The 24683-nt window shown below is 51.9% G+C and overlaps 1 protein-coding gene across 6 annotated transcripts in view; it reads left to right on the top strand.

The window, feature by feature from the left end:
• The window catches only part of Brd1 (bromodomain containing 1), a 54398-nt gene extending 30296 nt beyond the window's left edge, over window positions 1–24102 (top strand). For 3 of the 6 annotated variants that reach the window (XM_071609382.1, XM_071609383.1, XM_027954595.2), the window contains 10 exons: window positions 2058–2189; window positions 2581–2709; window positions 3195–3507; window positions 6240–6500; window positions 11848–12345; window positions 19330–19465; window positions 19990–20117; window positions 21128–21237; window positions 21446–21600; window positions 22638–24102. In XM_071609382.1, the coding sequence (XP_071465483.1) occupies window positions 2058–2189; window positions 2581–2709; window positions 3195–3507; window positions 6240–6500; window positions 11848–12345; window positions 19330–19465; window positions 19990–20117; window positions 21128–21237; window positions 21446–21600; window positions 22638–22821 (2046 nt within the window). In that variant the 3' untranslated portion in view covers window positions 22822–24102. Of the gene's footprint in view, window positions 1–2057; window positions 2190–2580; window positions 2710–3194; window positions 3508–6239; window positions 6501–11847; window positions 12346–19329; window positions 19466–19989; window positions 20118–21127; window positions 21238–21445; window positions 21601–22637 lie in introns of those variants that run through there. The other 3 variants (XM_071609384.1, XR_011706969.1, XM_071609385.1) reach the window with 3 other exon arrangements.
• Window positions 24103–24683: the final 581 nt, after the last annotated feature.

Here is a 24683-nt window from a genome sequence, read left to right on the forward strand (position 1 = left end):
ATTCCTCACCATGGGGGACGTCTCCCATCCCAGCACTTGGGTCTTCTTCCTGTTTTTTGAATAGAGGCTCTTTAGCTTGGGTGGGCATTTCTTCCTGGCAGTGGGCAACCACCTCTGTACTTCCCTCTCTCAGAAACCTCTCTACTTCGGTCCTCCTATGAGGTGTCTTCCAGAGTTGACGTTTGCAGAACAAGGAGGTTTAGGACTTTGGAGTAGACGAGACTGTGTGTACTCGGGCCCTTCAGTCATGATGCCATGGCATGCAGGAGTGAGGGCCACAGTGCTCCATCACCATGCATGTGACCACATTGCTGCTGGATGGCATTTTCTTATTAAACCTAGGCCTTGGGCAAACTAGCACATTTTGCTAGCTCGTGAACATGAAGGGGCTTCTTGGTATTTAGAAGATTATTTGGTGTCACGGTCCAGGCCAAGTATCCTCAGGATGTTTCCAACTGATAGGCAGTATGATTTTCAGATGCTTTTAGGGACGTGGTTTGTCAGATCCACATTTTAAATATATTACTAGCATTGTTCATGTGAGTGAAATTGTTAATCCTGATTCAATGCCTGAGAATTTCTAGTAGCATTAGGTGTTCCCTGTGACCTGTGCTATGGTGGGCGCTGACACTGCTTCCCTGCAGGCAGGAACCTCCTGGTTTGAGATGGGTACAGGGTACATTGTCTTGTGTGCCTCCTGGCCTTCCTGCACCATCTTTACTCAGGGCTTTTTCACTGTTGAGTGGTGGAGTCCATGACCATTTGCCATCAGACCTTGTGTCCTTGAACAAGCATGCTTGTCCTCTGGGTGTGGGAACGTGAGGGCAGAGCAGCCCAGAGATAGCGTGGTCCCATGAGTGTAGGGCTTGTTCTAGAAATTAATGTCAGCTCCTGGCTTGTGGCTGCCCAGTGGTGTGTGTCTAGGGGTCATCCTTCAGCAGTACAGGGCAGACATCCCAGGTAGGCCATTCTCCTTCCCATGGTGGTAGGGTCAGGGCATGCTGAGCCACTGTATGGAGATGGTCCTGGACATAAGCTGTCTTGTGTGGTCCTGTAAGTGGGGTGCAGTGTCCCTGCCACGTCCCTCCTCCATAAGGCAGAGGATGGGTATTCACTTTGGGCAGTGACCTGAGGACCAGTATTCTTAGTGTGGGTGTGCCCTGACTAGGCAGGAAAAGGAAGTTTGAAGTGTTGTCAGAGAGAGGCCCGGAGCAGGGGAGCAGAGGCGGGGTCTTGATTGGATAAGGTATAGGAGTGCTGGAGGCCTGTTGGCATGTCTTACATTGGCTGGTAAATTTTCTGGTTGTCATTTGCTGCCAGGTGGCTAGAGAGCTGGTCCTGTGCTGGCAAGGGCTTTGGTTGTCTTGCTGGATACTCTGCAGTGGTTGCTGTAGGGGAGTGTGCCTGTGCCTCTGAGTATACCCTCAGAGAGGCTTCTGTGAGCCTGTAGGGCCAGCATGGGTTGCTGTGTTTCTTCATCCTGCTAAGACCTCTGTATAGCCAGGGTGACTGATTATAGGGCCAGGCAGACCCAGTGTGCTCTCTACCACCACGTGCCATGGCTCTGCAGTACTGTGCTTTCATATCTATGACTTGTTGGGAACAGGTTGGCATAGTCCATGGGGAGGTCATGGCACATGCTGCCTGGTCCACCACTCTGTTTCCCCCCCCCCCCCCCCCCCAAGGAGGGAAGGCAGGAGAGGAGCCGTCTTTGGGGACTGCAGAGTGTAGCCATCTCCAAGGGCAGGGTTGGGTGTCAGCATGCCTGTCCCACGCCTCTCTGCAAGCCCAGAGCCCAAGCTACTCTATGCTGTGAGGTGGATGGACACAGGCCTGGTTTTGTGCACCTGGTGCATTACTGTCATGCTGTCCCTTCCCAGCTCTCCTGGGGTCCTGTATCTCCCTCAGCTCCACAGCTAGGACAGGCTTGTGGGACACGTATTTGGCTGGTACTGGCATGCAGGGCACAGTGGGCTCTGCTTGTGCAGGCATCTGAGGCCGTTGGCAGGAAGAGTCTGTGCGCTTGACTGAGGGGAAGTTTCAATTAATGTTTTCAGAGAGAAAACGATGAAGAAATGAAAGCAGCCAAAGAGAAGCTGAAGTACTGGCAGCGGCTCCGGCATGACCTGGAGCGCGCCCGACTGCTGATCGAGTTGCTGCGCAAGAGGGAGAAGCTCAAGCGTGAGCAGGTGAGGTCCCCCTTTATCCTGGGCTGTTCCTTGAGCGACCTGTGGGTATCCAGGACCCCTGTTTGCCTCACAGGAGCTCTGGAGACACCCTTAGGCAGCCCCACTTCCCAGCATGTTCCTGCCTCATAGTTAGCCCCACAGTTGTACCTCCCTTGAGCCAGGTCAGGTGACTGGCCTTGGATTGCAGGTCCTTAACAGAAGGCTGTGTTGTTAGCTTCCTTGAAATAAGTATAGGCAGGGCTCAGGAGGAGGGCTGCCTTGTAGCAGGGTCTGGCCTACATGTGATGCCTGGTCTGCAGGGGTTTCTCTGTGGCTGTGCAGAACGTAAGGAATCAAGGTTCCCAAGGGGTGTGCCTGAGTCCCTGATGGTGAGCGTGTGCTGTTGTTGCAGGTAAAGGTGGAACAGATGGCCATGGAGCTGCGGCTGACTCCACTGACTGTGCTGCTGCGCTCAGTCCTGGAGCAGCTGCAGGAGAAGGACCCCGCTAAGATCTTTGCCCAGCCCGTGAGTTTGAAGGAGGTGCGTGCTGCTTTTCTGTCTCAAGAGTTGCTGTTTGATGGTTAATGTTTAGCTGGGGAACACTGTAGACATATTCTAATTTTATTTAAGGCATGTATACATTACTTACTTATTCTAATAAGTTATACATGACAGCAGAATACTCTTTGATTCATTGTACACAAATGGAGCAGGATTTTTATATTTTTATATATAAGTATTTTATTAAAAATAGGTTTCACTGTGAAGTACAGCAAGTGCCTGAGGGCATCTCCTCTCAGCCTCAGCAATTGGCACCATTGCCTGGCCAGTGGTACTTGTAGCTAAAGAAACTTGGGTCAGGAGGGTCCTTGTCAGCTTGCTTTGGTGCTGCCATTTGTTAGCTGTATGAAAATACTCTTGAGATGGGTGTGTGGCTCACAAATATGATTGCTAGTGTAGGTAAGTAGAGTAAGCTCAGAACCCTGTTTTAGTTTGTAAATGATTGTTTTCCTCCCTAAAATCAGGTACCGGATTATCTGGACCATATTAAACATCCCATGGACTTTGCCACGATGAGGAAACGACTAGAAGCTCAGGGGTATAGAAACCTACGTGCGTTTGAGGAGGATTTTGACCTCATTGTAGATAACTGCCTGAAGTACAATGCCAAGGACACCGTGTTTTATAGAGCCGCAGTGAGGCTGCGCGATCAGGGCGGCGTGGTTCTGAGGCAGGCCCGGCGCCAGCTGGACGGCATTGGCCTGGAAGAGGCCTCTGGAATGCACCTGCCCGAGCGGCCTGCCGTGCCCCCTCGGCGGCCTTTCTCCTGGGAAGATGGTAAGAACTGGTGCTGTGTCCAGGCAAAGACAGGAGGATGCTCTTCCCAGCCCACTGTGCAAAGCATCAGGATTCCTGCCATGTGGTCAGTGCAGATATGCCAGAGGGTGCTTGTTTTATTTATTTTTTATTCTCTCTGCAACCTGGTGTGTATTGTATACAACATATATCATTCGGGTCCTGTTACATTTCAGGCACATTTGACCTGCAGCAGCCCAGGTCTCCATGATACAGACCACGAAGGCAGTTGAGTTAGAGATTTGTACCCAGCGGGGCCCTTGTTCGGCTTATGAGGATGTCTTGCAGCTCTTGTCAGAGTTGACGGACAAGGGGTAGAAACTAATTGGTTTTGCCTTTGACCTCTACTCATGGTTTGCACATGTTGCAGAAGGGCCTGAGGAAAAGTGTGTCCCTGGCCCTCTTGACCCCATTTGGGCCTGTACTTCTTGGCTGCCCCAGGCACATGCCATGTCTGCCTGCCTCTCATCTGCCTCCTCCTCTGAGCAGTCTATGGAATCCTTGCTGACCCTTGCTTCTCAAGCCCATATTGGTGTTTGTTGAGTGGCATGAATGTCCACACGAGTAGGTAGAGCACCCTAAAGCATGGTTTTCCTGAATTCTGAGTTGTTAGTTAAAAGTCATGGTATTTGGGTCATGTGTTCAGAGTTCTCATATTCCTGGTTTCTTGGCCTGACCCGCCTGCTGGTAATCACTGACCAGTGCTGAGACTGGACTTGGACTGGTGCAGTCTGGGTATCTTCCTTTCCCTCCATTCCCTGTTGACTGTGGCTTCAGCCAGGACATAGGTCTCCCTGTGGGCTGCTGGCTGCTGGCCCCTGTATCTAGCCCAGAGGGACCATTTCCTGCCAGCACTAGGGCATGCAGGATAGGTTGAACTTTTTTTTTTTTTTAAAGAAGGGAATGTCTTTTTATTTTTTGTTTCTGGTTTCAAGGGGAATGTGTATTTTTGTAGAAAATTGGGAAAAAAACCACAGATTCAAAACTCAGAGCTGATGACTCTTGGCAATCCCAGATAGAGCTGGTTAGGTCAGAACCATTGTATTCTGTAGTGTTCCCTGGGGTCCTGGGTAGAAGTAGGTCTGAGAATCATGGTCTTGGAGTGACCTCATTCTTCCACACTCACCTCACTTCCCTGAATGTCTTCTCCAGTCTGCATGTGAGGAGAAGGGGAACAGTCCCCCAGCCTTTCCTGTCTGGTGTGGAATTTCACCAGCTGTGGCCCTGGGCAGAGACTGTTCCCTCCACATGGTGCTGGCTGCCCTTAGAAACAGGAGGACCCAGCTGGGCAGGGTGGTGCACATCTGTAATCCCAGCGGCTCAGGAGACTGAGGCAGGAGGATCAAAGCTAGCCTCAGCAATTTAGTGAGGCCCTAAGCAACTCAGACTTTGTCTCTAAAAATAAAATATAGAAAGGGCTAGGGATGTGGCTCAGTGGTTGAGTACCCCTGGGTTTAATCCCTGGTATTTAAAAAAAAAAAAAAAAGAAAAAGAAAAAGAAACAGGGCCCAAGTGATAACTGGGAGCCCTTGACCCCATAGGCCCTGATTCTTCTCCTCAAGGCCTGCTAACTGTGGCCACAAGATTCCCCTGAACAGACTGGGCTTGGAGACCTATGAGTTGGTATCTTCGAGAAAATGATCATCACGCATGTTGCTAAATAAATTTCTATGCCGGACTTTTTGCTGAGGAGAGAAATACGAATGAGAAGTCCAGTGTCATTTCTTTCTCTGCTTGGGCAGGGAACGCTTGAGCCATGGTGTTGCTCAAGGAGGGTGCAACTGCTATTCTGTTGGCACCAGGCACCCCACGTCTTACGGTATTGTCCTGCAGGTACAGATGGAGGAGCCGCTGGCCTCTGTGGAAGAGGCCGGCATTGCAAGGCTGTTTCCTTGGGGGCTACAGGTGGCATGAGGGGCTGCCTCTGGAGGTTTTGTGGGAACAACGACAGGGATGTGAGTCACACGTTGCAGATGTTGGTTCATTTCCCACACAAGGGCTGCATGTCCTGCAGAGACCAGGTATTCAGGAGGACTCGGGGTTCTGCAGAGGCCTGATTGGCTTTGTCTTCCTTTGGCCCTTGATTTCATCTTGGGTAGCTTCTAAGAGTGATTTCTTTCTTGGTCGTCTCTCGATGGTGTAAGATTTGTACCCCATGAGGTTTTTTTGAAATTGTAAGGACTTTAGTAGTAAATATGCCTGGATTCAGAACCACCTGTGAGCTGTTCAGCTCAGGCTCAGAAAAGCCACACCGTCCGTATTCTGTCTCTGAAGACTGGCTGGGATCTTGTGATGAGTGCCAGTCCTAGGTGGGCCTGATGGCATGCCATCACTTTGCTGGCAGACTTGGAACTGGTAGAGAATGTGCATCTCTCTGGTGGTCCTTGTGCGCCCTTGCTCAGATCTGGCTGTCCACCCGGGAAGACTTAGTTGGGACCTACCCTCGGCGGGAGGTGGGTGTCATCTGGATACCGCCTCTGCTCGTCTACCTTGTCCCCACTGTGCCTGGTGGCTGTGGGAGTAGGGATTCTCCTTCAAAAGCCTCCTGTGTCTCCTTGTGGCAGTTGGCCCTCCGTGGGTTCAGAGAATGGGTAGAGGGGCCTGGGCACAGCCTTGAGTGGCCAAGGGCAGTTTCAGGGACAGTTGGGACCAGTGTAGTATTCTCAGAGGGGTCCTGGAATCTGATGGTTTATGGTGTCTATCCTTTGGTTTAGTGGACAGGTTGCTGGACCCCGCCAATAGGGCCCACCTGGGCCTGGAGGAGCAGCTGAGAGAGCTGCTGGACAAGTTGGACCTCACCTGCTCAATGAAGTCCAGCGGCTCGCGGAGTAAACGGGCAAAACTGCTCAAAAGAGAAATTGCTGTCCTTCGAAACAAGCTTAGCCAGCAGCACAGCCAGTCCCCACCAGAGGGGTCAGGGACTGGCAGCTTTGAAGAGGATGCTGCTCCACTGGGGCCTGACACAGGGGAGGAAGGTAAGCGTGGTGGGGGGTCAGCCTTGACCAGTGCTCTGTGGTCATCACTATTGTTGTAAGCTTTGAAATTCACAAAAACTCTGATCGTGGTTTCCCACCAGGTTTTGTTTCCTTTTGAAAAGATGGTACAGTTTGTGCCTTTTGTATCATATTTTGGCACTTGCATAGTTTATAGACTTTATGGCACAGAGAATAAAATATCCCCCCCCCCCCCGCCCAATTCAGGCCTGAAAAAAACATTTTAAAGAATGATGTAGATGTTCCAGTGTATAGAAGAGCAAGGTGGTGTAGAAGAGCAAGGTGGTTTGCATGTAAGAGTGAGAAATGCTTCTTTTTTGTAAGTGAGGGGGCTGCTGAGGTATGCACCAGTCCTCAGAGTGGCTGCTATCCCTGAAGTCTCCCCCTGTGGTGGAATGGTGGGAGGAGGCTCAGTGTCTCCCCGCAGAGGCCAGAGCCCTTCCTGCGAAGACCCTCCATGGACTCTACTCTCCTGACTGCAGAGCTCTTCCGATGGGTCTGAGGGACATATAGGAGGACAAATCCATCCGTCTAGTGGAGAAACGGGGGGAGTCCAGTGCAGACGTAGCATTGTAGCGGCAGGAGGGTAATTGTACATGTCTGGGTTGAGGAGGTAGGGTCCAGGTGAGAGTTAGAAACCAGCTTGAGTGGAGCCGGCAGGCCACTCCTGCTACTCACCACCCCCTTTTGGTTCCAGTTGTACAGAGTAGAGCAGAGCAAGATCTGCTCCTGCCACGGCTGTCCATGGTGGTTTCTCACCTCCCAGAGTGTTTTCCTCACGTATCCAAGTGGGGATAGGGAAGCTGAACGCAGACCCACAGATGCAGTTGCTGTGAGTGTGCTCTTGATTGACACGGGATTCCCTGCTTCTTGTCCCCACAATGTCACTTCCTGCAGCTCCCCGTTGGTGGCTGCTGAATGTGTCAGACAGCCCCCGCGTGGTCAGGCCTTCCATCCTGTTGCTGTCAGGCGCTGGCAGGAAGTCACTCCAGCACCTGGGCTTTCTTGGGCTTGGCAAGTCCTCCTGCTTGTCCAGCTGGGGCGTGCTTGTGCCCTTCCCTTCCATCCTTTTTGGTGGTGGTGTGGTCTGTTCACACGGTAAAGAATTAAGTTCTCAGCGTGTCACATGTTCACCCTGTGCTCTGTGAGCCTCTGTCACTAGCATGTAACACCCTACTGACTCTGGAGATTCTGCACCTTTCTTTGAGGAGCATTTGCTCATGGGACCTTTGACAGCCAGACTTTCTGGCATCTGCTGCTGTCCCTGTGCCCTGGTGGGTCCTAGATGGCGTCACTGCCTGTTTCCCAGCGTGATCCTCTTGCCACTGCCTGAGCCGGTTCCCTGACTGAGGATGATCCTGGGGTTTAACCGCTCTTAGGTATAGTGTCTGTTTGCCTTGAACAAAACAGTGAGTTAAGGGAGGAGGTTTGTCAGCAGGTTGCTTACCCTGATCGGAGCAGCTCCATCCGTGGAGAGCCCCCTCCCTGACACCACCTTTCCCACTGCAGTCATGTGCTGCCTTTACAGGTCTTTCCTCAAAGGTGCCTTCCATCCACAGTGTGTGCACAGGGTCCAGGACCCTCACTCGGCTGTGAGTGTGGCTCCCCAGATTCCCCTGACCTTGAGCATGAGCCAGCTGGGGTCATCTTAGAGAAAACATGCATGGTATTATCTGAAGCAAAGACACCTAGAATGGCTGAAGGTTGTTGGGTCTGTGTTTGAAATGACTGAACTCACAAAAGGGCGTTTTCCTTCTAGCTAAGGGGAAAGACAGATGGGGAAAGAAACAGCCTGATCTGTTCTGAGGGGAGTAGAGGGCAACGTCCCATCTCCAGGCAGAGCAGATATGCTATGGGGAATGGCGTGAACATGGGGTGGGCAGCCAGAAGTGCGTCTGAGCTGGTGTGGCGGTGTGCTCAGTGTGTCCGTGATGGCTGAGACCAGGGACCAGATGCTTGGAAATATTTCAGCACATTCTTCTGAAAGATTAAGACCTCTGTTATTTAATTAAATATACCTGCAGTATTGTTACTCCTGTAAAGACAGAAATTCCTTGATATCAAATGCATGGCTTCACCTAAATTTCAGTGGAAAGATGTTGATGTGACATTTGTGTTGTTTGCATGTGAAGAACTTCAGGCAGGATAACCCTAGGTGCTGCACATTGACACACAGCTCTCTGGCAGGCCGTGACTTGGTCTGACACCAGGGGTGAGTGGCTGATTTGCCAGGTTCCCCTCTGTCTTGGCTCGAGTTACCAAGATCCAGCTGAGTGAGTCGAGGTCTAGAACTTGGGCATGGTGAGCCTTGTGAGGTGAACTTGAGCTCTTAGGAGCCTTCTCTCTGCCTTTCCACCCAGTGGGGTTTCAGTTGATTGGTGAAGCAGAGGCTTTGGGAGGAGCAAGAGCCCACACGTGGTGAGTGAGCTTGTACCTCACTCCTGGATGGGTCACGAGGAGGTGTGCTTGTCCCTTGCTGAAGGCTCCAGAGTCAGTGCAGTGCAGGCATGTGGCACCACTGTGTGTATAGTAGTCAGGTTCTTGCTGTGTACGTGCCATGCTATGGCCAGAAGGGATAGATACGTTTGGAAGGGATTTTTAACTCAAGTGCAGAATGCTTAGTGTGTGAGCTCTGTTCCCGCAGGGTGGCTGATGAAAGGAACAGGAGGACAGCAATTGGTAGCACTGGTGGGAATGTTCCTGTGGGCTAACCCGCCACCCAACCCAGTGGTTTCCAGAGGTTTGGGCTTGGGTGCAAGCATTCAGGTGGAAGGAGGCCAGGTGTGTCAAAGCATGGTCACCAGATCCCTCAGTTTAATGGAGTAGCCAGTCTGGATCTGACCCCGTGTGTGAGGCTGTTTCATGTTTAGCAGTTTTGCTGCTATGTGTGAGCCAAGTCTTGGCTAGGGGGACTTCAGGGTACCTGCCTTTATATTCACATTCAAGCTGTGTGCTTGAGTTGTGTAGAATTTATTCTAGAAGTTAATCGATCATTTCTCACATGCAGTTAAATAACAGCATGTGATTGATAACAGCCATTGATACAAAGAATTTTCATAGGCATGTATTAACTTCCCATCTGGCTTAACTTGAGTGACCTGACTGGGCACGTTTCTCTGTCAGCCGAAGCCCTGGCAGAAGGGGTGGTAGCTACTGGGGATGTGTTCATAGCCAGCCACCCTAGAAACTCACTCTCCTTGCAGCTGCCCAGAGAGGCTGGGGTGCTGATGTTTCCCCATTTTATGGGTGAGGAAATGGAGGCACAGAGAGGTTGAGCAGCCTGTGTGGGTCCCACAGTGGGTGGAGGTGTTTTTGAGTCTGTATATCTGGGCAGCCTTCTCTTTCCAGTGCCTGCCTTCCTGTGTCCGCCTTGTAAACACCACAGCAGCATGTCCAGTGAGCCACAGGGTGGTGGCTGGGAACCTGGGCTTACATGTGGGCTGACTACAGGGCACGGGTGGAGGACACATGGGGAGTGTGGCCACACAGCACCAGGGGTTGGAAGATGTGGACTGCGGTGAATGGCTTTGTGCGGGAATATAAGGCCCCTGGGGCTGAGCCAGAGTGGTAGATAGAGGGGTTTTTCAGCCCTGGAGGGGTAGCCTAGCCAGGACGCAAGCCTCGTGCCTGCAGGCCCCAGGAGAGAAGTGGAGCCAAGCCGAGCTGGGCTGCAGAATCAAGCTGGTGACAGCCCCAGGCACCCCCGTGCCCCTTACCAGCCAGCCCTTTTGTCAGGGATGCAGTGCAGGCACAGTGTGAGTAGAGTTTTCCGCAGGCTCTGCGTGTTCCCCAGGCACAGCTACTTGGCACTCCTGTGTGCTTTGTGAGTACATTCTCCTAAACTGTTTTGTTTTATTTGTTTTTTTAAAAATTGTATTTCATTTATTTTAGCATGTTTTCCTAAACTAATGGTGACTTAACCAGGGCGGGTGAGGAGACTTGTTCGCACTGATGTCAGTGTTTGGAGCTCAGTGTTTCCAATTCCTAGATATTGTGATCTGGAGAAGCAGGTGGCTGGCCCCTGGGGCATGAGTGTTACATGCTAGATATGTGTATGCTCCCTGTGTGACACTGTTTAAGACAGAAGGCCTTTTGGTTGAGGCAGCACTTGTACCTTGGTGCTGGGGTTGCTGTGGCAGGCAGTGACACATCTGTGGGTGCGTGACCAGCCTCCCTGCGCTCTGCTCTTGAGGGTTAGAGATAACTTTAGAGTCTTTGCTCTGAGTTGATCAGATGGCCAGACACCTAGTGCAGCTTGTAACTTGTGGAGCTTTTCATTTTCAAAGTGAACTCTTGAATTTAAAATATCAACCTTACATATTTCAAATGATTTGTAGGTATATGCAGCTTTAATAAAATAAAAATGACACATGGGGCTGGGCTTGTACTCAGTGGTAGAGTACTCTCCTTGCATGTGGAAGGCACTGGTTTGATCCTCAGCACCACGTAAAAATAAAATAAAGGCATCGTATTCATTTACAACTAAAAAATATTAAAAAAAAAAAAAAGACACATAGTGATAATGTATACTACTGGATCATTTAAGTTGTATCTCTTTGTCTTTTTAATATCACACCTCCTGTAGCCCAAATCAGTCCTACCCCGAAACCCCAGTGTCTTGGCCCCGCGTGGCATGCACTCATGCTCTCTACAGAGCCAGACAGCTGCCTCCCAGGGTTAAACCTGGGAGCTCAGCTCCATGTCCTGTTGTATTGGTAGTTTTTAAACACCTGTTGCAAGAGGCTAAAATAGTCTTCTCCCAAAGACTGTTCAAATCAGGCATGTGAGAATTGCCCTCAGTCTTTAGGGCTTCTGTGCAGATGGGTACTCTGAAGGAGTGGGGCATTTCCTGCCCTTCCTGGGACTCCTTCCTAATCCCGAGCCACTCCCAGCAGTTAGCCCTGGTCAGAACCATTTAATGTCTGTTCCCTCTGTTGGCGCGCCTCGGGTGCAGTGTAGAGTGCTGTGGGATCCTGTGTGAGGTCCCCTTAGTTCTGTGGCTGTTTTGTCCTCCTCAAGGTAAGTGAATGTTGATTGTAGAAATCGTGACAAGCCAATATTGATGTGTGCGAAGCACATGTTCAGCTTTCTCCAGAAAGTAACTGTGCACTTGGGCCCAGGGTACCAGACCGCAGTCTCTGGTTAGGGACAGGCACACAGTGTGGCCCGAGGGACCCCGGGCTGCCCCACTGCTCGACAGATGGTTGTGTGTGATGCTTTGTTTCCTTGATTGAATTAGTGTATTGGTGGACTTCACATTTATAGTAAGTTTTATGATAGATTTTATAATCTTCAGTTTCAAAAATCACTTTATTTATAATTTTTTCAGGAGATAAATCTCCCCCTAAACTTGAACCATCAGATGCATTACCTCTTCCTTCAAACTCGGAGACTAATTCAGAACCACCAACCCTCAAACCAGTAGAACTCAACCCCGAGCAGAGTAAACTATTCAAAAGAGTCACATTTGATAATGCATCACATAGCACTTGCACTCAGAGCGCACTGGTAAGCGGACACCCTCCAGAGCCCACCCTCGCCAGTAGTGGCGATGTGCCGGCGGCGGCGGCCTCCGCAGTGGCGGAGCCATCAAGCGATGTAAACAGACGCACTTCTGTTCTCTTCTGCAAATCGAAAAGTGTAAGCCCCCCAAAGTCTGCCAAGAACACTGAAACCCAGCCAACTTCTCCTCAGCTAGGGACCAAAACCTTTTTGTCTGTAGTCCTTCCGAGGTTGGAGACTCTACTGCAGCCACGGAAAAGGTCGCGGAGCACATGTGGAGACTCCGAGGTGGAGGAGGAGTCCCCGGGAAAGCGCCTGGACACAGGTAAATGTCAGGGGCGGCTGCCACGCGACACGCTCTTCCTCCAGGGGTCTTCATATGAACTTTTTGGTGCTGAGCTGTTTTTTGCAGTGTCCTGTTTTCTTATTTCCAGAGAAGATGACAAAAAAAGGTGTTTTTTTTTTTTTTCCCTTTCAAAAGCTCTGGATTGAGTCCAGGGTTGGCACCCTTGTGAGGAGTGTCCAGGCCAGGGCTGGTCCTGAGGCTGCAGGGGAATGGCCTTGATTTCTCCTTTGTCTCCTTTCTTCTCTGTGTTTTTTAAAACTCAGCTTTACGTGTGGTTTGGTTGAGCACCTTGCCATTCTGTGTCTGGGTGAACTGTGAGTGGCTGCGCCGGACACTTCCTGGCCTCTCAGCCCTTCCCAGCCCTCTGGAGGGTCTCTTGAAGTCCCTGTGAGCCCAGGACCCTGATTGGCAGCTGGACCTTCTGTTGCAGCACTTAGCACATGAGTCTAAAGGACAGGTTTTCCAAGTGTTTGGTGCAGTGTGGCCTCACCACCTGCCGAGACAGTGCTGAGCTTGTACAGGGCCTTGCATCCGTTCACCAAGATGTCCCAGGCGCCCCTCCATGGCACTCCATGAAACTGCACCTTGCTGTTGTTGAAGGGAGCCACCTTGGCTCTTTGGCAATCTCTAAACCTGCCCCTCAGGTGAAGGCCAATAAATTTCTTGTGTTCTTTAAAGAGTGACTGTCGCCAGTCATTCTATAATGGCTGTGTAACTGGAAGGTGCCAGGATCAGATCTCCAGTGTCTTTTTTTGTTTTGGAGGTGTTTTTCCTTTGGTTTCTGGCCCTGGTCAGAGCTTGGTTCCTGTTCGTTGTCCACCTCTTATACCTAGATAAACAGAAGCGCATTTCCTCTCCACTGCCTGAGGGCGGGTGGTTTCTTGTACCTCTTGGCAGTGAGAACATGGGGTTGATGTAGTTGTTACTTCATGTCCCAGAGTGGGTGCTGGTCAGATGGGGAGGGTAGTGGGTGTGGCCAGCTGTAGGGTGTCTGCAGCCTCCCACCTTTGGGGGACTGCTGGCCTGAAGTACCATGTGGATCTTTGTACATTTCCTCCCATAGCTAATAAAGATACCATGGTTTTATAAATTGTGTGTGGGAGGTGGGGAGGGAGAAGTTGAAGGTGAAGGGTTGATCGGGATTGAACCCAGGGCCTTGGAATGAATTTTCATTTTGATTTGCTCGTGCAATCTTATAGGAACTTTCTATCCTTGTCCTCTAATTTCAATGGGTGGGTATTGCATTATCATTTAGAAATTTGGTGAGACCCCTGTCTCTACGTGAAATGAAGTGATTTGAGTGTTTCATAAGACACTGTTATGAAGGTAGAGGTTGGACGTTTCTAGCCTTGGGACTCCTCCTTAACTATGCTTTTGCCTTTCTCAGCCAAATTTAGTAAAAGACTTTTCCACCTTGTGATTTGAGCTGATTGGAAAGGCCCAGAGATGGGAAGCAGTGGGTTACAGTGACAGGGCAGGCCCCAGCTGTTGCAGGCTCCAGTCTCCGGTGCCTCTCCATGCAGAGCAGATTTTAGGCCTCGTGTCTGTTGGCAACACAGGGCTCAGGGTGCTGTGGGAAAGGGGACCTCCATGTATCTGGTGTCCAAGGTTGTGGCCTTCCTCTGCATGTGCAGGTGGCAAGCTTCTGCCAGGCAGGCCCTCATCCCAGTAGGCCTTGCTGGATGCTGCTGATGGGCTGCACCCAGCGATGTGGTTTCAGGGGCTATGCAGACTTGTTCCCCAGGTGTTGCTTGTGAAAAATGACGTGTGCCCCTTTCATTCTTATTTCTGTATTTCACTGGAGTGTTTTGCAGTGGTGACGGTGAGTCTGAAGGCAGCCTTACTGCGGACCTGTGATTTGTGTGATCCACAGTGTGCCTTGGCCCTGACTGAAATGGAGGTTTCTGCTTCTTGTTCCAGAATGGCAGTAGAGTCAGTGGATGTATGGTGGATTCCTAAGCGTGTTCCTGAGCAGCTGGGAACCTTAATTGCGCTAAGAGCAGACTCTTGGGAGCAGCAGGTGTCCGCTGCTGTGTCTGCTTAGCCCAAGGTGGGCCAGGTGCAGGCTGAGTGAGCCGGTCCTGCCTTTGTACTAGCTGTGTTTCCTTCTGAACTGTCTGGTGCTCTCTGTGCACCTGAATTTCTAGCTGGAGTTGTAGTCCGAGGCCTTGAAGTATTCAGAAGTCCTGATTTTTCCCAGATTCACTTTTGTGCTTTGAACTTATAGGAAGCTCTCTGGTATTCTCCAGTGCATGGCAAGATTCCAAGTTAGATCAAGGAAAGACTTGTTGGTTCTGAGACTGCTCATCCATCTGTCATTGTGCCACCCTGGCTTGTGGCTATGGGATAGGCCTGTGGTGCATTAGGCCTTATGTGGGCTCAGGCCCTGTGACTCTACTTTCCTAGGTGTCACACCTTCGGAGCTGGCCCTGTCCGATTACGTTCTTCCTCTGTGACTGCTCGCTTGTTTCCAACACTAGACCTTCCGTCCAGGGCGAGTGCTGGAGCCTCCTGCTGGAGACGGTCGTGAATGGGGGGCGAGCCAGTGAGCTGCCTCCTGCACAGGGAGGGGGCTGAGCTGTCTCTGCACTTCCAGTCCCACTAAATGGCTTTTTCGCTGTTTTCCAGGTTCTCATTTAACTGCTAATATGCTGGGTAGCTCCCTCTTTGGATCCTAATCCCTTTCTCTTACTTCGACTTGGACTGGAGTGGGACACAGAGCCATCGCTGCTCCTTGCCTTGCACGTAATTCTTGCGGATCATATTGGAATCATCCGTTCATCCATCCTCTAATCAAAAACACAGACAGCAGCCCTTGGAGAACTCTGCTGTGGCCAGCCCACCCATCTCTAAGTCAGCCCGGCGGGGGGAGTGGCGCTGGTGCCCCGGCATCCCACTTCAGCTGGTGGGACTTTCCAGCACCTTGGGCCTCCCCGTTTGGATAGTTGTGAAGGAGGCGAGGAGAGCCTTGTTCTGCGGCAGAAAACTGTCATAGCATGGACAACATAATTGGACAGTCTGAGCTCCATCCTGAGCATGCCCAGACCTGGCCTCTGATGACCTCTGAAGATGGGGCCCAGGCACCATTTTTCTCCCTCAGTTGTTAGCATCTTTCATCTCTTGGTTCTCTACCTGATTTCCCCTTTCCCTTTGCTTCTCTTTACTTTGCTTTTTCCTGGAGTATCGAGCAGCGCCCACTCTGGCTGACTGTGTGCAACGTCTGCTGGGCCAACTGGCAAGTCCTACCTGCGGGACCTGGAGTGACATCTCGTCCTGGGCTCTTAGCCTGTCTTGGCTGTCCCTAGCTGTTCTGCATGAAGCACATCTCTGCAAAAGCAGGCAGTGGCTGGAGTCGTCTTTGTTTGCTATACTTTGGTTGAAAGGCGGGAAAGGGCACCAAAAGTGCAGTCCATTGGGCAGGCAGGAACTGAAAAATGTGCCAGCAGGAGATGTGGCACCTTCCACTGGCCTGCGGTGCTCTGGCCCCCTGGCCTGGAGCAGGGCAGAGGCTTGACATGCCTGGAGGATGTGGACTACAAGACGCTGGGCCTTGGCTCAGTGCCCACTTCATGTCGTGTTACATGAGTCCAGGAAACACGGTGGTGGCTTGTTGGCCACAGCAGGGGTGAGGCTTGTGTCCTGCTCACACAGGCTGAGCACACATGGTGTCTCCATTCTCAGGTGTATCTGAGACCATAGGGCTGAAGGTGGAGGGCAGAGAGCTGGCCTGCCCAGCTTACCAGGCCCTGGTGTTCTCATCCAGTGCAGCCAGAGGGGTTTTGGCATCCACCTGGGTGGGGACACCTTGATCTCCCAGGGAACCACCTGGGGGCTTTTCCCTGCCATGTGTGTGAGCTGCTTGGAAAAGGGAGTCCTGACTGACTCAGGAAGTCCTTTGGGATCACCCCAACAGCCCCAGGTGTGCTACAAAAAGTCCTGGGTACAAGGGAGCTACCAGGGATTCTTTAGCTGTTTGAGTGGCTGGGACCACCTGGGCTTGATGGCATCTGTACTGGTTCATGGTCTGCTCTAGAGCAGGGCAGTCCTGGGGCTGGTCTTTGCAGGCTCCATTGTGCTTACAGGTGAGTGCTTGGGGCTTGGAGCAGTAACTCCTTCAAAGTACGCCCCTTTCATTTTTTCACTTGTTCTTTATCATAACACCAGCCTTTTCATTGGTTGAAAGTTACCACTGTATACATGATTTAGAAGCTTGGTGCTCTGTGATCTCCTGCTGTTTGCAGATGCCCTGTGGGCCGGGTGCTCATCCTAGACTGGGTGTTGTTTAGTTCTTTGCAGAGTTTAGGGGAAGGGGTCCTGGTGAGCTCAGTGGCCTCAGTGCCATGAGAATGTCTTGTCCTGAGCCTGCAGCTGGTGGGAGGGATCAGCACAGGAGGCCAGTCCAGGGGCCATGATGGAAGTAGAGGCAGGAAGGGTCTGTGCCTGGCTATTGCATCATAGTCCTGTGGCCTCCAGGCTGTGGCTGCAAGGCCTTTCTGAGGCTGGCCCAGGATCCCTGAGCCATACTGCCTCCTAGGGCATGTCCAGGACCTATCTGAAAGCCCTGCAGGGTGTAGTCTGCCTATGCAGGTGTCCCAGCCCTGCTTCAGCTTTGCTTTTTTCCTGGAGTATCGAGCAGCGCCCACTCTGGCTGACTGTGTGCAACGTCTGCTGGGCCAACTGGCAAGTCCTACCTGCGGGACCTGGAGTGACGTCTTGTCCTGGGCCCTTGGCCTGTCTTGGCTGTCCCTAGCTGTGTCTGCATGACACCCTCCTGGTAACGTGGCCTCGAGCTCTGCTTTATGCCATTGTGCCTAGCTCCCAGCAGGTGCCTGCCCCTTCTGAGGCACTTACTGCGGAGACCTTGTGAAGTAGAAAGCTCTGGGTGTACACAGCTTTTCAGCCTGTACGTGGGGTGCCCTCTAAGTGCGTGCTCTGGAAAACTAAGTGGAAGACATTTGAACATTCTCTTTTTTCTCAGAATCACGGACCTTCCTCTGCGTTTTCATCTTTTGATTCCTGGGTCACTTTGGGGTCCCAGCCAGGCTCCTTGGTGTGGGTTGGACTGATGCCATCATTCCTGGGAGCACTCAGGTGCCTCTGGGCTGTGTGCACTTCCTCTTGGCTTGCTGTCACCAGGCTGGTTCTGTGAGTGGCTACCACTGTTCGTCATCTTCCCCCAGCTGGCCTCCACCAGCTGTGTGGGTCAGGCTGGCTGCTGCTCTGCCCTCAGTTCCTTCCTTGTTTGAGGTCCTCCCCAGCTGCCCTTGATGGACCTGACATTTGGCCTGGCTGTGCTACTTGGCCTTTGTAACTGAGGGTCTTGGATTGTACACATCACAGGGAGGCAAGTGTCCCTTGAGATTGCGCTTTGGCATCTGAAATCACTGCATTGGGTTTTCACTCAGGCTTTGGAGTGACGTTTGTCCCTATACCTTGAGTGAGTGGCCTTGGCTGCTGGGCCATGTGTGTGGTCCTGGCTGGTCCTGCTGATGTCCTGGGCTTTTTCCTGGGTGGAGGCACCTATGCTGGTGCCTGCTGGTTCAAGACCTTGAGACTTACTTGCAGACCCGTAAGTCTGTGGCAGCTTGGTTCAGTGATGGCAGAGGGCACTAGGCTTTCAGTCCCTTCTCAGACCCTGGGTCCTGAGCATGGGATCCGTCTGTCCCATCTGTCTGCCAGTCTTTGCTGAGTGGCTACCTGTATTGACTTCGGCCAGAGTTGGGGCGTGCGTTCCTCTGCTCCTGGATCAGTCAGCCTCGCAGCACCTCTGTGACTTGAGTGTGGCACCAGACCCTGCCTCAGCCTACGTGTCATCTGCACTGCAAATGAGCAAATGTTGAAGGGTGTGAAGAAGCTTGTTGCATGTCGGAGCCCTGTGTCAGCAGAAGCAGGTCCTTTTCACGGAGGGAAGGCAGGCAAGAAAGCACACGTGCAGTTGGAAGCTTGCAGTCTGGCCACGCACTCCAAAAGATTCCTGAAAAAATGCTTTACGTTATTACTCCGAAAATAGATTTGCAATTGATTTGTTTTAAGGATGAGATAAGCCTGAAGATGGGATTCTGTTTTGGAAAAAGCACTCCTCCTCCTCCTCCTCCTCTTCCTCTTCCTCCCCCCCCCGCCCCCCCCACACACCAGAGGGAGCCCTGCCAGGTGTGCGGCCAGGACATGCCGCCACCCCTCCCAGCCTCCTGATCCAGAGTCTGGCTTCTTCAGGAGGAAGGGCAGAGGAGCTGAGCTCTGCCTTGATTAAAGCACTTTTTACTCACTAAGATGATGAAGTCGTATTTGTTCAGCCACTAGACACTGGGACCCCTGCGAGTCCACCTCCCTGAGCAGTGCACCCATGTGGTTTGGTGCTGGTGGTGTTGGGGGAGCCTTGATGAATGGGGGCCTCACTTCCTATTTTGAAGTATTTTACCAGCATTTTTCAGGTTCATGTTAATACCTGTCTTTTGAAATAAAGCTTTAAGGAAAAAAAATAATTTTCTGTGCCCTGCAGATCTGCAAGTTTAGACATTTTTGGTGATGGTGATTGTGCCCCACTGCCTTGGGGATCTGATGGGCCTTGTCCAGGGTTGGTCCCTTTAGGGAGGGCAGGCTGGCCTTTGTCACAAGTTCATGGAAGTATGTGTGACCTGGTCATTTGGGAAGGGATGGCAAGATGCCCTTGGCTTTGCCTTCATGGGACCTCTTAGAAAGTCTCCTTAAGAAGAGTGCTTTCTTCCCCCACAGAGTAACTTTGACTTGTGCTTACTTTTACTGCTCACTTCACTTGGATGAGCGCTTCTGGGTCTCCGGTGCTGTGAGCGCTGGGCTAACTGCTGCAGGTCATGGGGTAAGAAGGGTTCTTTGGAGAACACAGTCCATATTGAAGAAAAAAGTGCAGCATAAGGCCTAGAAAAGTCAGATGTGAGCAGCAGCCTTGGCAGCGCTTGACCCGGCACCTGCCCACCTGTGTTCCAGGTCTCACCAATGGCTTTGGGGGTGCCAGGACCGAGCAGGAGCCAGGCAGTGGCCTGGGGAGGAGAGCTGCACCCCGACGGCGCTGTGCATCCGAGTCTAGCATCTCTTCCAGCAACAGCCCGCTCTGTGACTCGAGGTGGGCACTGGCCTCATCTCCACTCTTGTGTCTCCCCAGCACTTGCCTGCCTTTAGTTCCCATCTTAAGACCCCTTGAGAGAGGCTGGCCTGGGGTCCATGTGTGTTTTCTGCCCTGTAAAGATGAGTTCCCATGAGATATATCGATCTGCTTCTTAAAACTTAATCAGAAGTGGAAAATAAAACTACATAAAAGATTAGCACCATTTTAGAATCTATAGTTAGAGTTATACTTTGTCTTCTTCTCTCCAAATCTTGCCTTTAGCAAGATGGGGTCAGCATAGCCCAGCAGCCTGTCTGCCCCACGGAGGCCACTTTGGCAGCTGGAACAGCCCTCACAGTGACAGGCTCGTCCTCCTCTAGCCCCACCAGCAGGCCAGTCCTAGGGTTGTTAGGCTCCATCTTTGCAACCTAGCCTGGTGATTGGCAGCTTCGCCATGCAGCCTGGTTTGGGGGAAGCAGTGGGTAGGGCCTTCTGTGCTTTGGGTCTTAGTCCTGGACTGAACTCTGCTTTTCCTCCTCAAGTTTTAGCACACCCAAGTGCGGGCGAGGCAAGCCTGCCCTTGTGCGCAGACACACACTGGAGGATAGGAGTGAGCTGATATCCTGCATTGAAAACGGGAACTATGCCAAGGCGGCCAGGATTGCAGCTGGTGAGTTGTGTGTGTGGCCTCTGGTGAGCGTTTCTGGGGTGGAGACTGCAGACTGTCCCAGGGACCACTGTGCCATGAGCCGAGACCACTTCCCCTTATGAGGGACTCTTGTGCTGGGCTCCCAGGACTACCCTGGACCTCATCAAGCAGGCTCTAGAAGGCTCCAGATCATCCCAGCGCATGTGTTTGTTGGGTTCGCCCGCCATTTGCAGCTGAACGGGTCACAGTGGGGTGGATGGGGGCTGGGCTGGCCTGACTGGTTAGTCCTGAGGACAGAAGTGCCCTCTGTGGCTTGGGGCTGAGGATCTGGTGGCTAGGTCTCCTGTGAAGCAGCTGCATGCTGTGAGGGTATCAGGGCGGAGACCTGAAGTGGGGAGGGCAGGGACAGCAGGGAGGCTGGTGTGGGGCAACAGGTGATCAGGCCATGTGGGCTTCGGCAGGGTGCCATGGGGACTGGGAGAGGCTGATGAATGAGAGTGTACTGACATGAGGAGGGCCTGGGGCTAGTGTGGGCTCTTGGAGGTGGTGGGTTCTGGGAATGTGGGGGACGGGTCCTAGGAACAGGTGGTAGTTTTATTGCAAGTGGCCAGAATTATGATTTTGAGTTTGAGGTTTCAGTTTTGAAAGATGCATCTGTATCAAGCCAGGGGCCTGCCCTTGGAGAGAGGGTCTCAGGAAGTGGGGTGTTGGGGACCTGGCATTATAGGTGTTATAGGCCTTGGAGCTGTGGATGGCATGGGATTTTCCGGGTCATAGGGAGGCACGTGGACCATGGGCAGGCTGTATGGGGAGTTGGGGGGTACATGGGTCCCTGACTTCCATAGGAGGGGCAGTGGGATGGCTCTCTCTCCCTCAGACCCAGGGATAGTGTTCATTTGACTGCCCTCCTGCTTGAGAGGCCAGGAGCGTGCTTGGGAGTCCGCCGCCCTTAGACTGTGTGGCTGTGCTGGGCCCTAGGAGCACTGCGGCTCTCCTGGGTCACTCACTGCTGGGGCTTCCTTCTTTCCCAGAAGTGGGGCAGAACAGCATGTGGATTTCCACTGACGCCGCAGCCTCCGTTCTGGAGCCCCTGAAAGTGGTGTGGGCCAAGTGCAGCGGCTACCCCTCCTACCCGGCGTTGGTGAGTCGGGCGCTGTGGGCGGGGCCTGCTCTGCTGGGGCCTGGGACCCAGTGCATGGCCTGTGCCTTGCTTTGTGGCGCCTGCCTGTGCTGCTGGCAGTGTGTGGCCGTCATGGCGGGAGGCAGGTGTGTGAGTGGCTGCTGGGGGTGTGCCGGGCGTGCAGCTCTGGATGTGAGCTCTTAGAGTGATTGGAGTGTGCCCTTGGCAGATCATCGACCCCAAGATGCCTCGAGTGCCTGGCCACCACAACGGTGTCACCATCCCTGCCCCACCCTTGGACGTGCTGAAGATTGGAGAGCACATGCAGACCAAGTCCGATGAGAAGCTGTTCCTCGTTCTGTTCTTTGACAATAAGAGAAGCTGGTGAGTGTCAGCAGCCAGGGCTCTGCAGGACAGGACGGGGCTGGGGATTGCTTCCTGCTCAGTGCGCTGGACCCTGCCATGCTGTGTGGGGCCGAAGTGCCACAGAGTGCTGGCTGCCTTGGGTCCTTGCACTTCCAGTGTGCATGGTGGGGTCTGAGAAGGGCATTGTCTAGTGACCCCACAGGGACTGTGGGGAGGACCATCAAGCACTGATCTCTCTACCAACAGCCTCCTCTTCTTCTTGAGTCCTGGCCAGCTTGAACTCTGTTTCTTCTTTTCCTTTTGGTGTCTACAGTGGTGTTCCAGGGGCCCCTGCAGTGGGCCTCGTACTCTGTCCTCTGTCAAGACGCAGGTCCCCTCTACCTAGAGCGCTCTGCATGCGTCATCTGCTCTTCCATTCCCCAGCTCTGCTTGGAGGCCTAGAGCACCTCGCACCCACCGTGTGCCATGGTTCAGAATCCAGAACCCCCTCTGAGGACGGGGCACACCACACCAACTGTCCTGACCATTTGTGTCATCAAGAGGAGCATCCAGTTGGGTGTGGGCTTTCCCTGTCTGGCCACAAGGAGATGTTTCACTCCACTCCGGGGAGGCAGCCACTCTGGGGCACACATCTGCACCCTGTGCCATCTTCTCTGCCTTGCCTACCTGCTTCTGCTGGCTGCTTGGCTGCTGTTCCTTATCACACCTGGAGGGAGGCTCCCGTGGCCTGGCTCATCCAAGGACCTCTGTCGTAGGTTCTTGCTACTCCTATCCTAGGGCATCCCCTTGTTCTAGGGCTCACCTGGCCTGTGTTGAATGTGTGTGTGCCTGTCCTCAGGGAGGAGATTTGGAGGAGATGACTGACTGGTTCTCAGAGAGGGACAGGGAAAGTGGGGATGCACTGTGCACGTTACCTGCTCTGCTCCTGGAGGAGTCTGGTCCACACCAGCCAGCCTCAGCTGGGCTTTGCCAGGCTCCTAGTCCACAAGGGCTGGTGGTTAGCGGTTACAGAATGTGCATATGGGTCTTAGTTTCCCTACTTTTTCTTTAAAAAGGCAGTGGCTTCCTAAGTCCAAGATGGTTCCTCTTGGTGTTGACGAGACCATCGACAAGTTAAAGATGATGGAAGGGCGGAACTCCAGTATCCGGAAGGCTGTGCGAATTGCTTTTGACCGGGCCATGAACCACCTGAGCCGTGTGCATGGGGAGCCGGCCAGCGACCTTAGCGACATTGACTGAGGCAGCTCCTGCAGAAGGCTGCCCAGGCCGTCGCCAGCCGTGAGCCTTGTCCATAGTGTTCATAAGCTGTATATGTTTGTATATTGTTCAAAACTTAACTTATTCTGATTTCGTAGTCATAGTTCTTTTAATTCTTTTTCCCAGGGGCGGGGGGAGGTTTTGTTTCGGAGTTTTCTATGAAACCATCTCGTCTTGGCGCGTGGTGGGTGGGGGTGCACCCGGTGTGGGCAAGATGCTCTGGTGGTGCCGCGTGCCTCACTTGCTTCCATCTGTATGTAGCTTTTTTTTTTTTTTAAAGACTTTTGAATGTTTAATAATTTTGTAAATCATGCTCTTTACACAGAGTACCACTTATTTAATAAGACGGGGATGTAAATTTACAATGACAAATGTGTATTTTAAGAAAGAAAATGACATTATTTTGAATGGTACTTTGTGCAAAGAGATGGAGAATAAATTTATGCTGTGTGCATCACTTGCAAATCACCAAAAACACTCCCGCCAGCGTGACGCTGGGCGGGGCCCTCCTTCTCATCGTCCTGTCTGCCCTGAGTCTCCTCTGGTCCGCCCCGACTCCTACAGGCGTGCCTCCCAGCGGATTATTTATTGTAGAAAGTGTATTCAGTTGCTTTATAATGAAAAATAAATTTGCAAAAGTATATTGATATGCATTTTTATACAGGCACATAAAAATTCAACTTGGTTTGGGAGCAGAATGTGTTGCGTGATTATATAAATGACTCTGGCCTGTGTGTACTTTGATTTTGTAACTTGTAATCTTTTGTTTACAATGAGGGGCTTTCTGTAACTTGTTTTAATTTAGAACACTTTGGTAGCAATAGAACTTTGGATACATTTTTGTATGGTACATGTGATGTATATAGAATTAGTACTTTATTTTTATTTTTAAGAGGTAAAGCATTATGTTAGGGGGGGAAGTAGGGTGGGTTTCCAAATTTGCATTTTTTATATTAAAAATAAAGTCAAGATTTGGATGGTGTGGGCCTTTCATTCCTATATCATCAGGAGGCCGGGCACACGAGTGGCCTGAAGGACAGGGTGCTGGGGGATGTGGACAGATGCAGAGCAGGGCCAGGCCAGGCAGACGACATGCCTTGATCTTAAACATTGCCCTGGGATGGCATTATTTATTATTTTGCCTAATCATATTTTTATTTTAAAGCTATAGTTACTTAAAAAATTTTAAGTGTTCTTCTTTTAAGTCTACATTGTTTGTAATATTTCCATAGAAACTTGAAATAAAAAGTCTTCCTTTTGATAGTTTTTGTCTAGTATTTGGCAGATGCCTCCTGTTTGCTGTGGGCACACTCTGTGGCCCTTGTGGCAGGCTGCCCCCGACTGCCAAGGTTGATGTACACCAGGCCTGGCCAGGCCGGAGTGGTCCCAGGACCACGTTGGAGAGGTGTATTGGCCTGGGGTTGGTTTCAGGGATCAGAGGAAGGAGGAGGGGGCAAGAATCCTGGTGGCACAGGGTCTGTGGGTCAGTAGGGACCCGAGCAGCGCAGAGCTCTGGGGGTGCCGCTGGGATCTGCTTGAGGCAGGGTGTCATTTACTGGCTTTGTTTCCTAACACACCCCGCAAATCCTGATGTGCCGAGCCGAGAAATCTGCTCGAGTCAGGCTCTTGTTTCTGGGATAGCTTTAGTTGGTTTTTGACCTCTGGTGCATCTGTCTGGGTTAGCCTATGTGGGGGAGAGGGGAATTGGGGCAGGGGTGTTTGGGCAGCAGGAGGGTAGGTTGGCCCTGTGCCTCTGGTATGCTAAGGTCACCTGGGTAGCTGGCTTTAAGTTGCAGTCTGGATACTGGCCTGTGTTAATGCCCTTGACCCTGGGATCCTACATA

The sequence above is a fragment of the Marmota flaviventris genome, chromosome 3, assembly GCF_047511675.1.
Source record: "Marmota flaviventris isolate mMarFla1 chromosome 3, mMarFla1.hap1, whole genome shotgun sequence".
Classification (NCBI taxonomy): domain Eukaryota; kingdom Metazoa; phylum Chordata; class Mammalia; order Rodentia; family Sciuridae; genus Marmota; species Marmota flaviventris.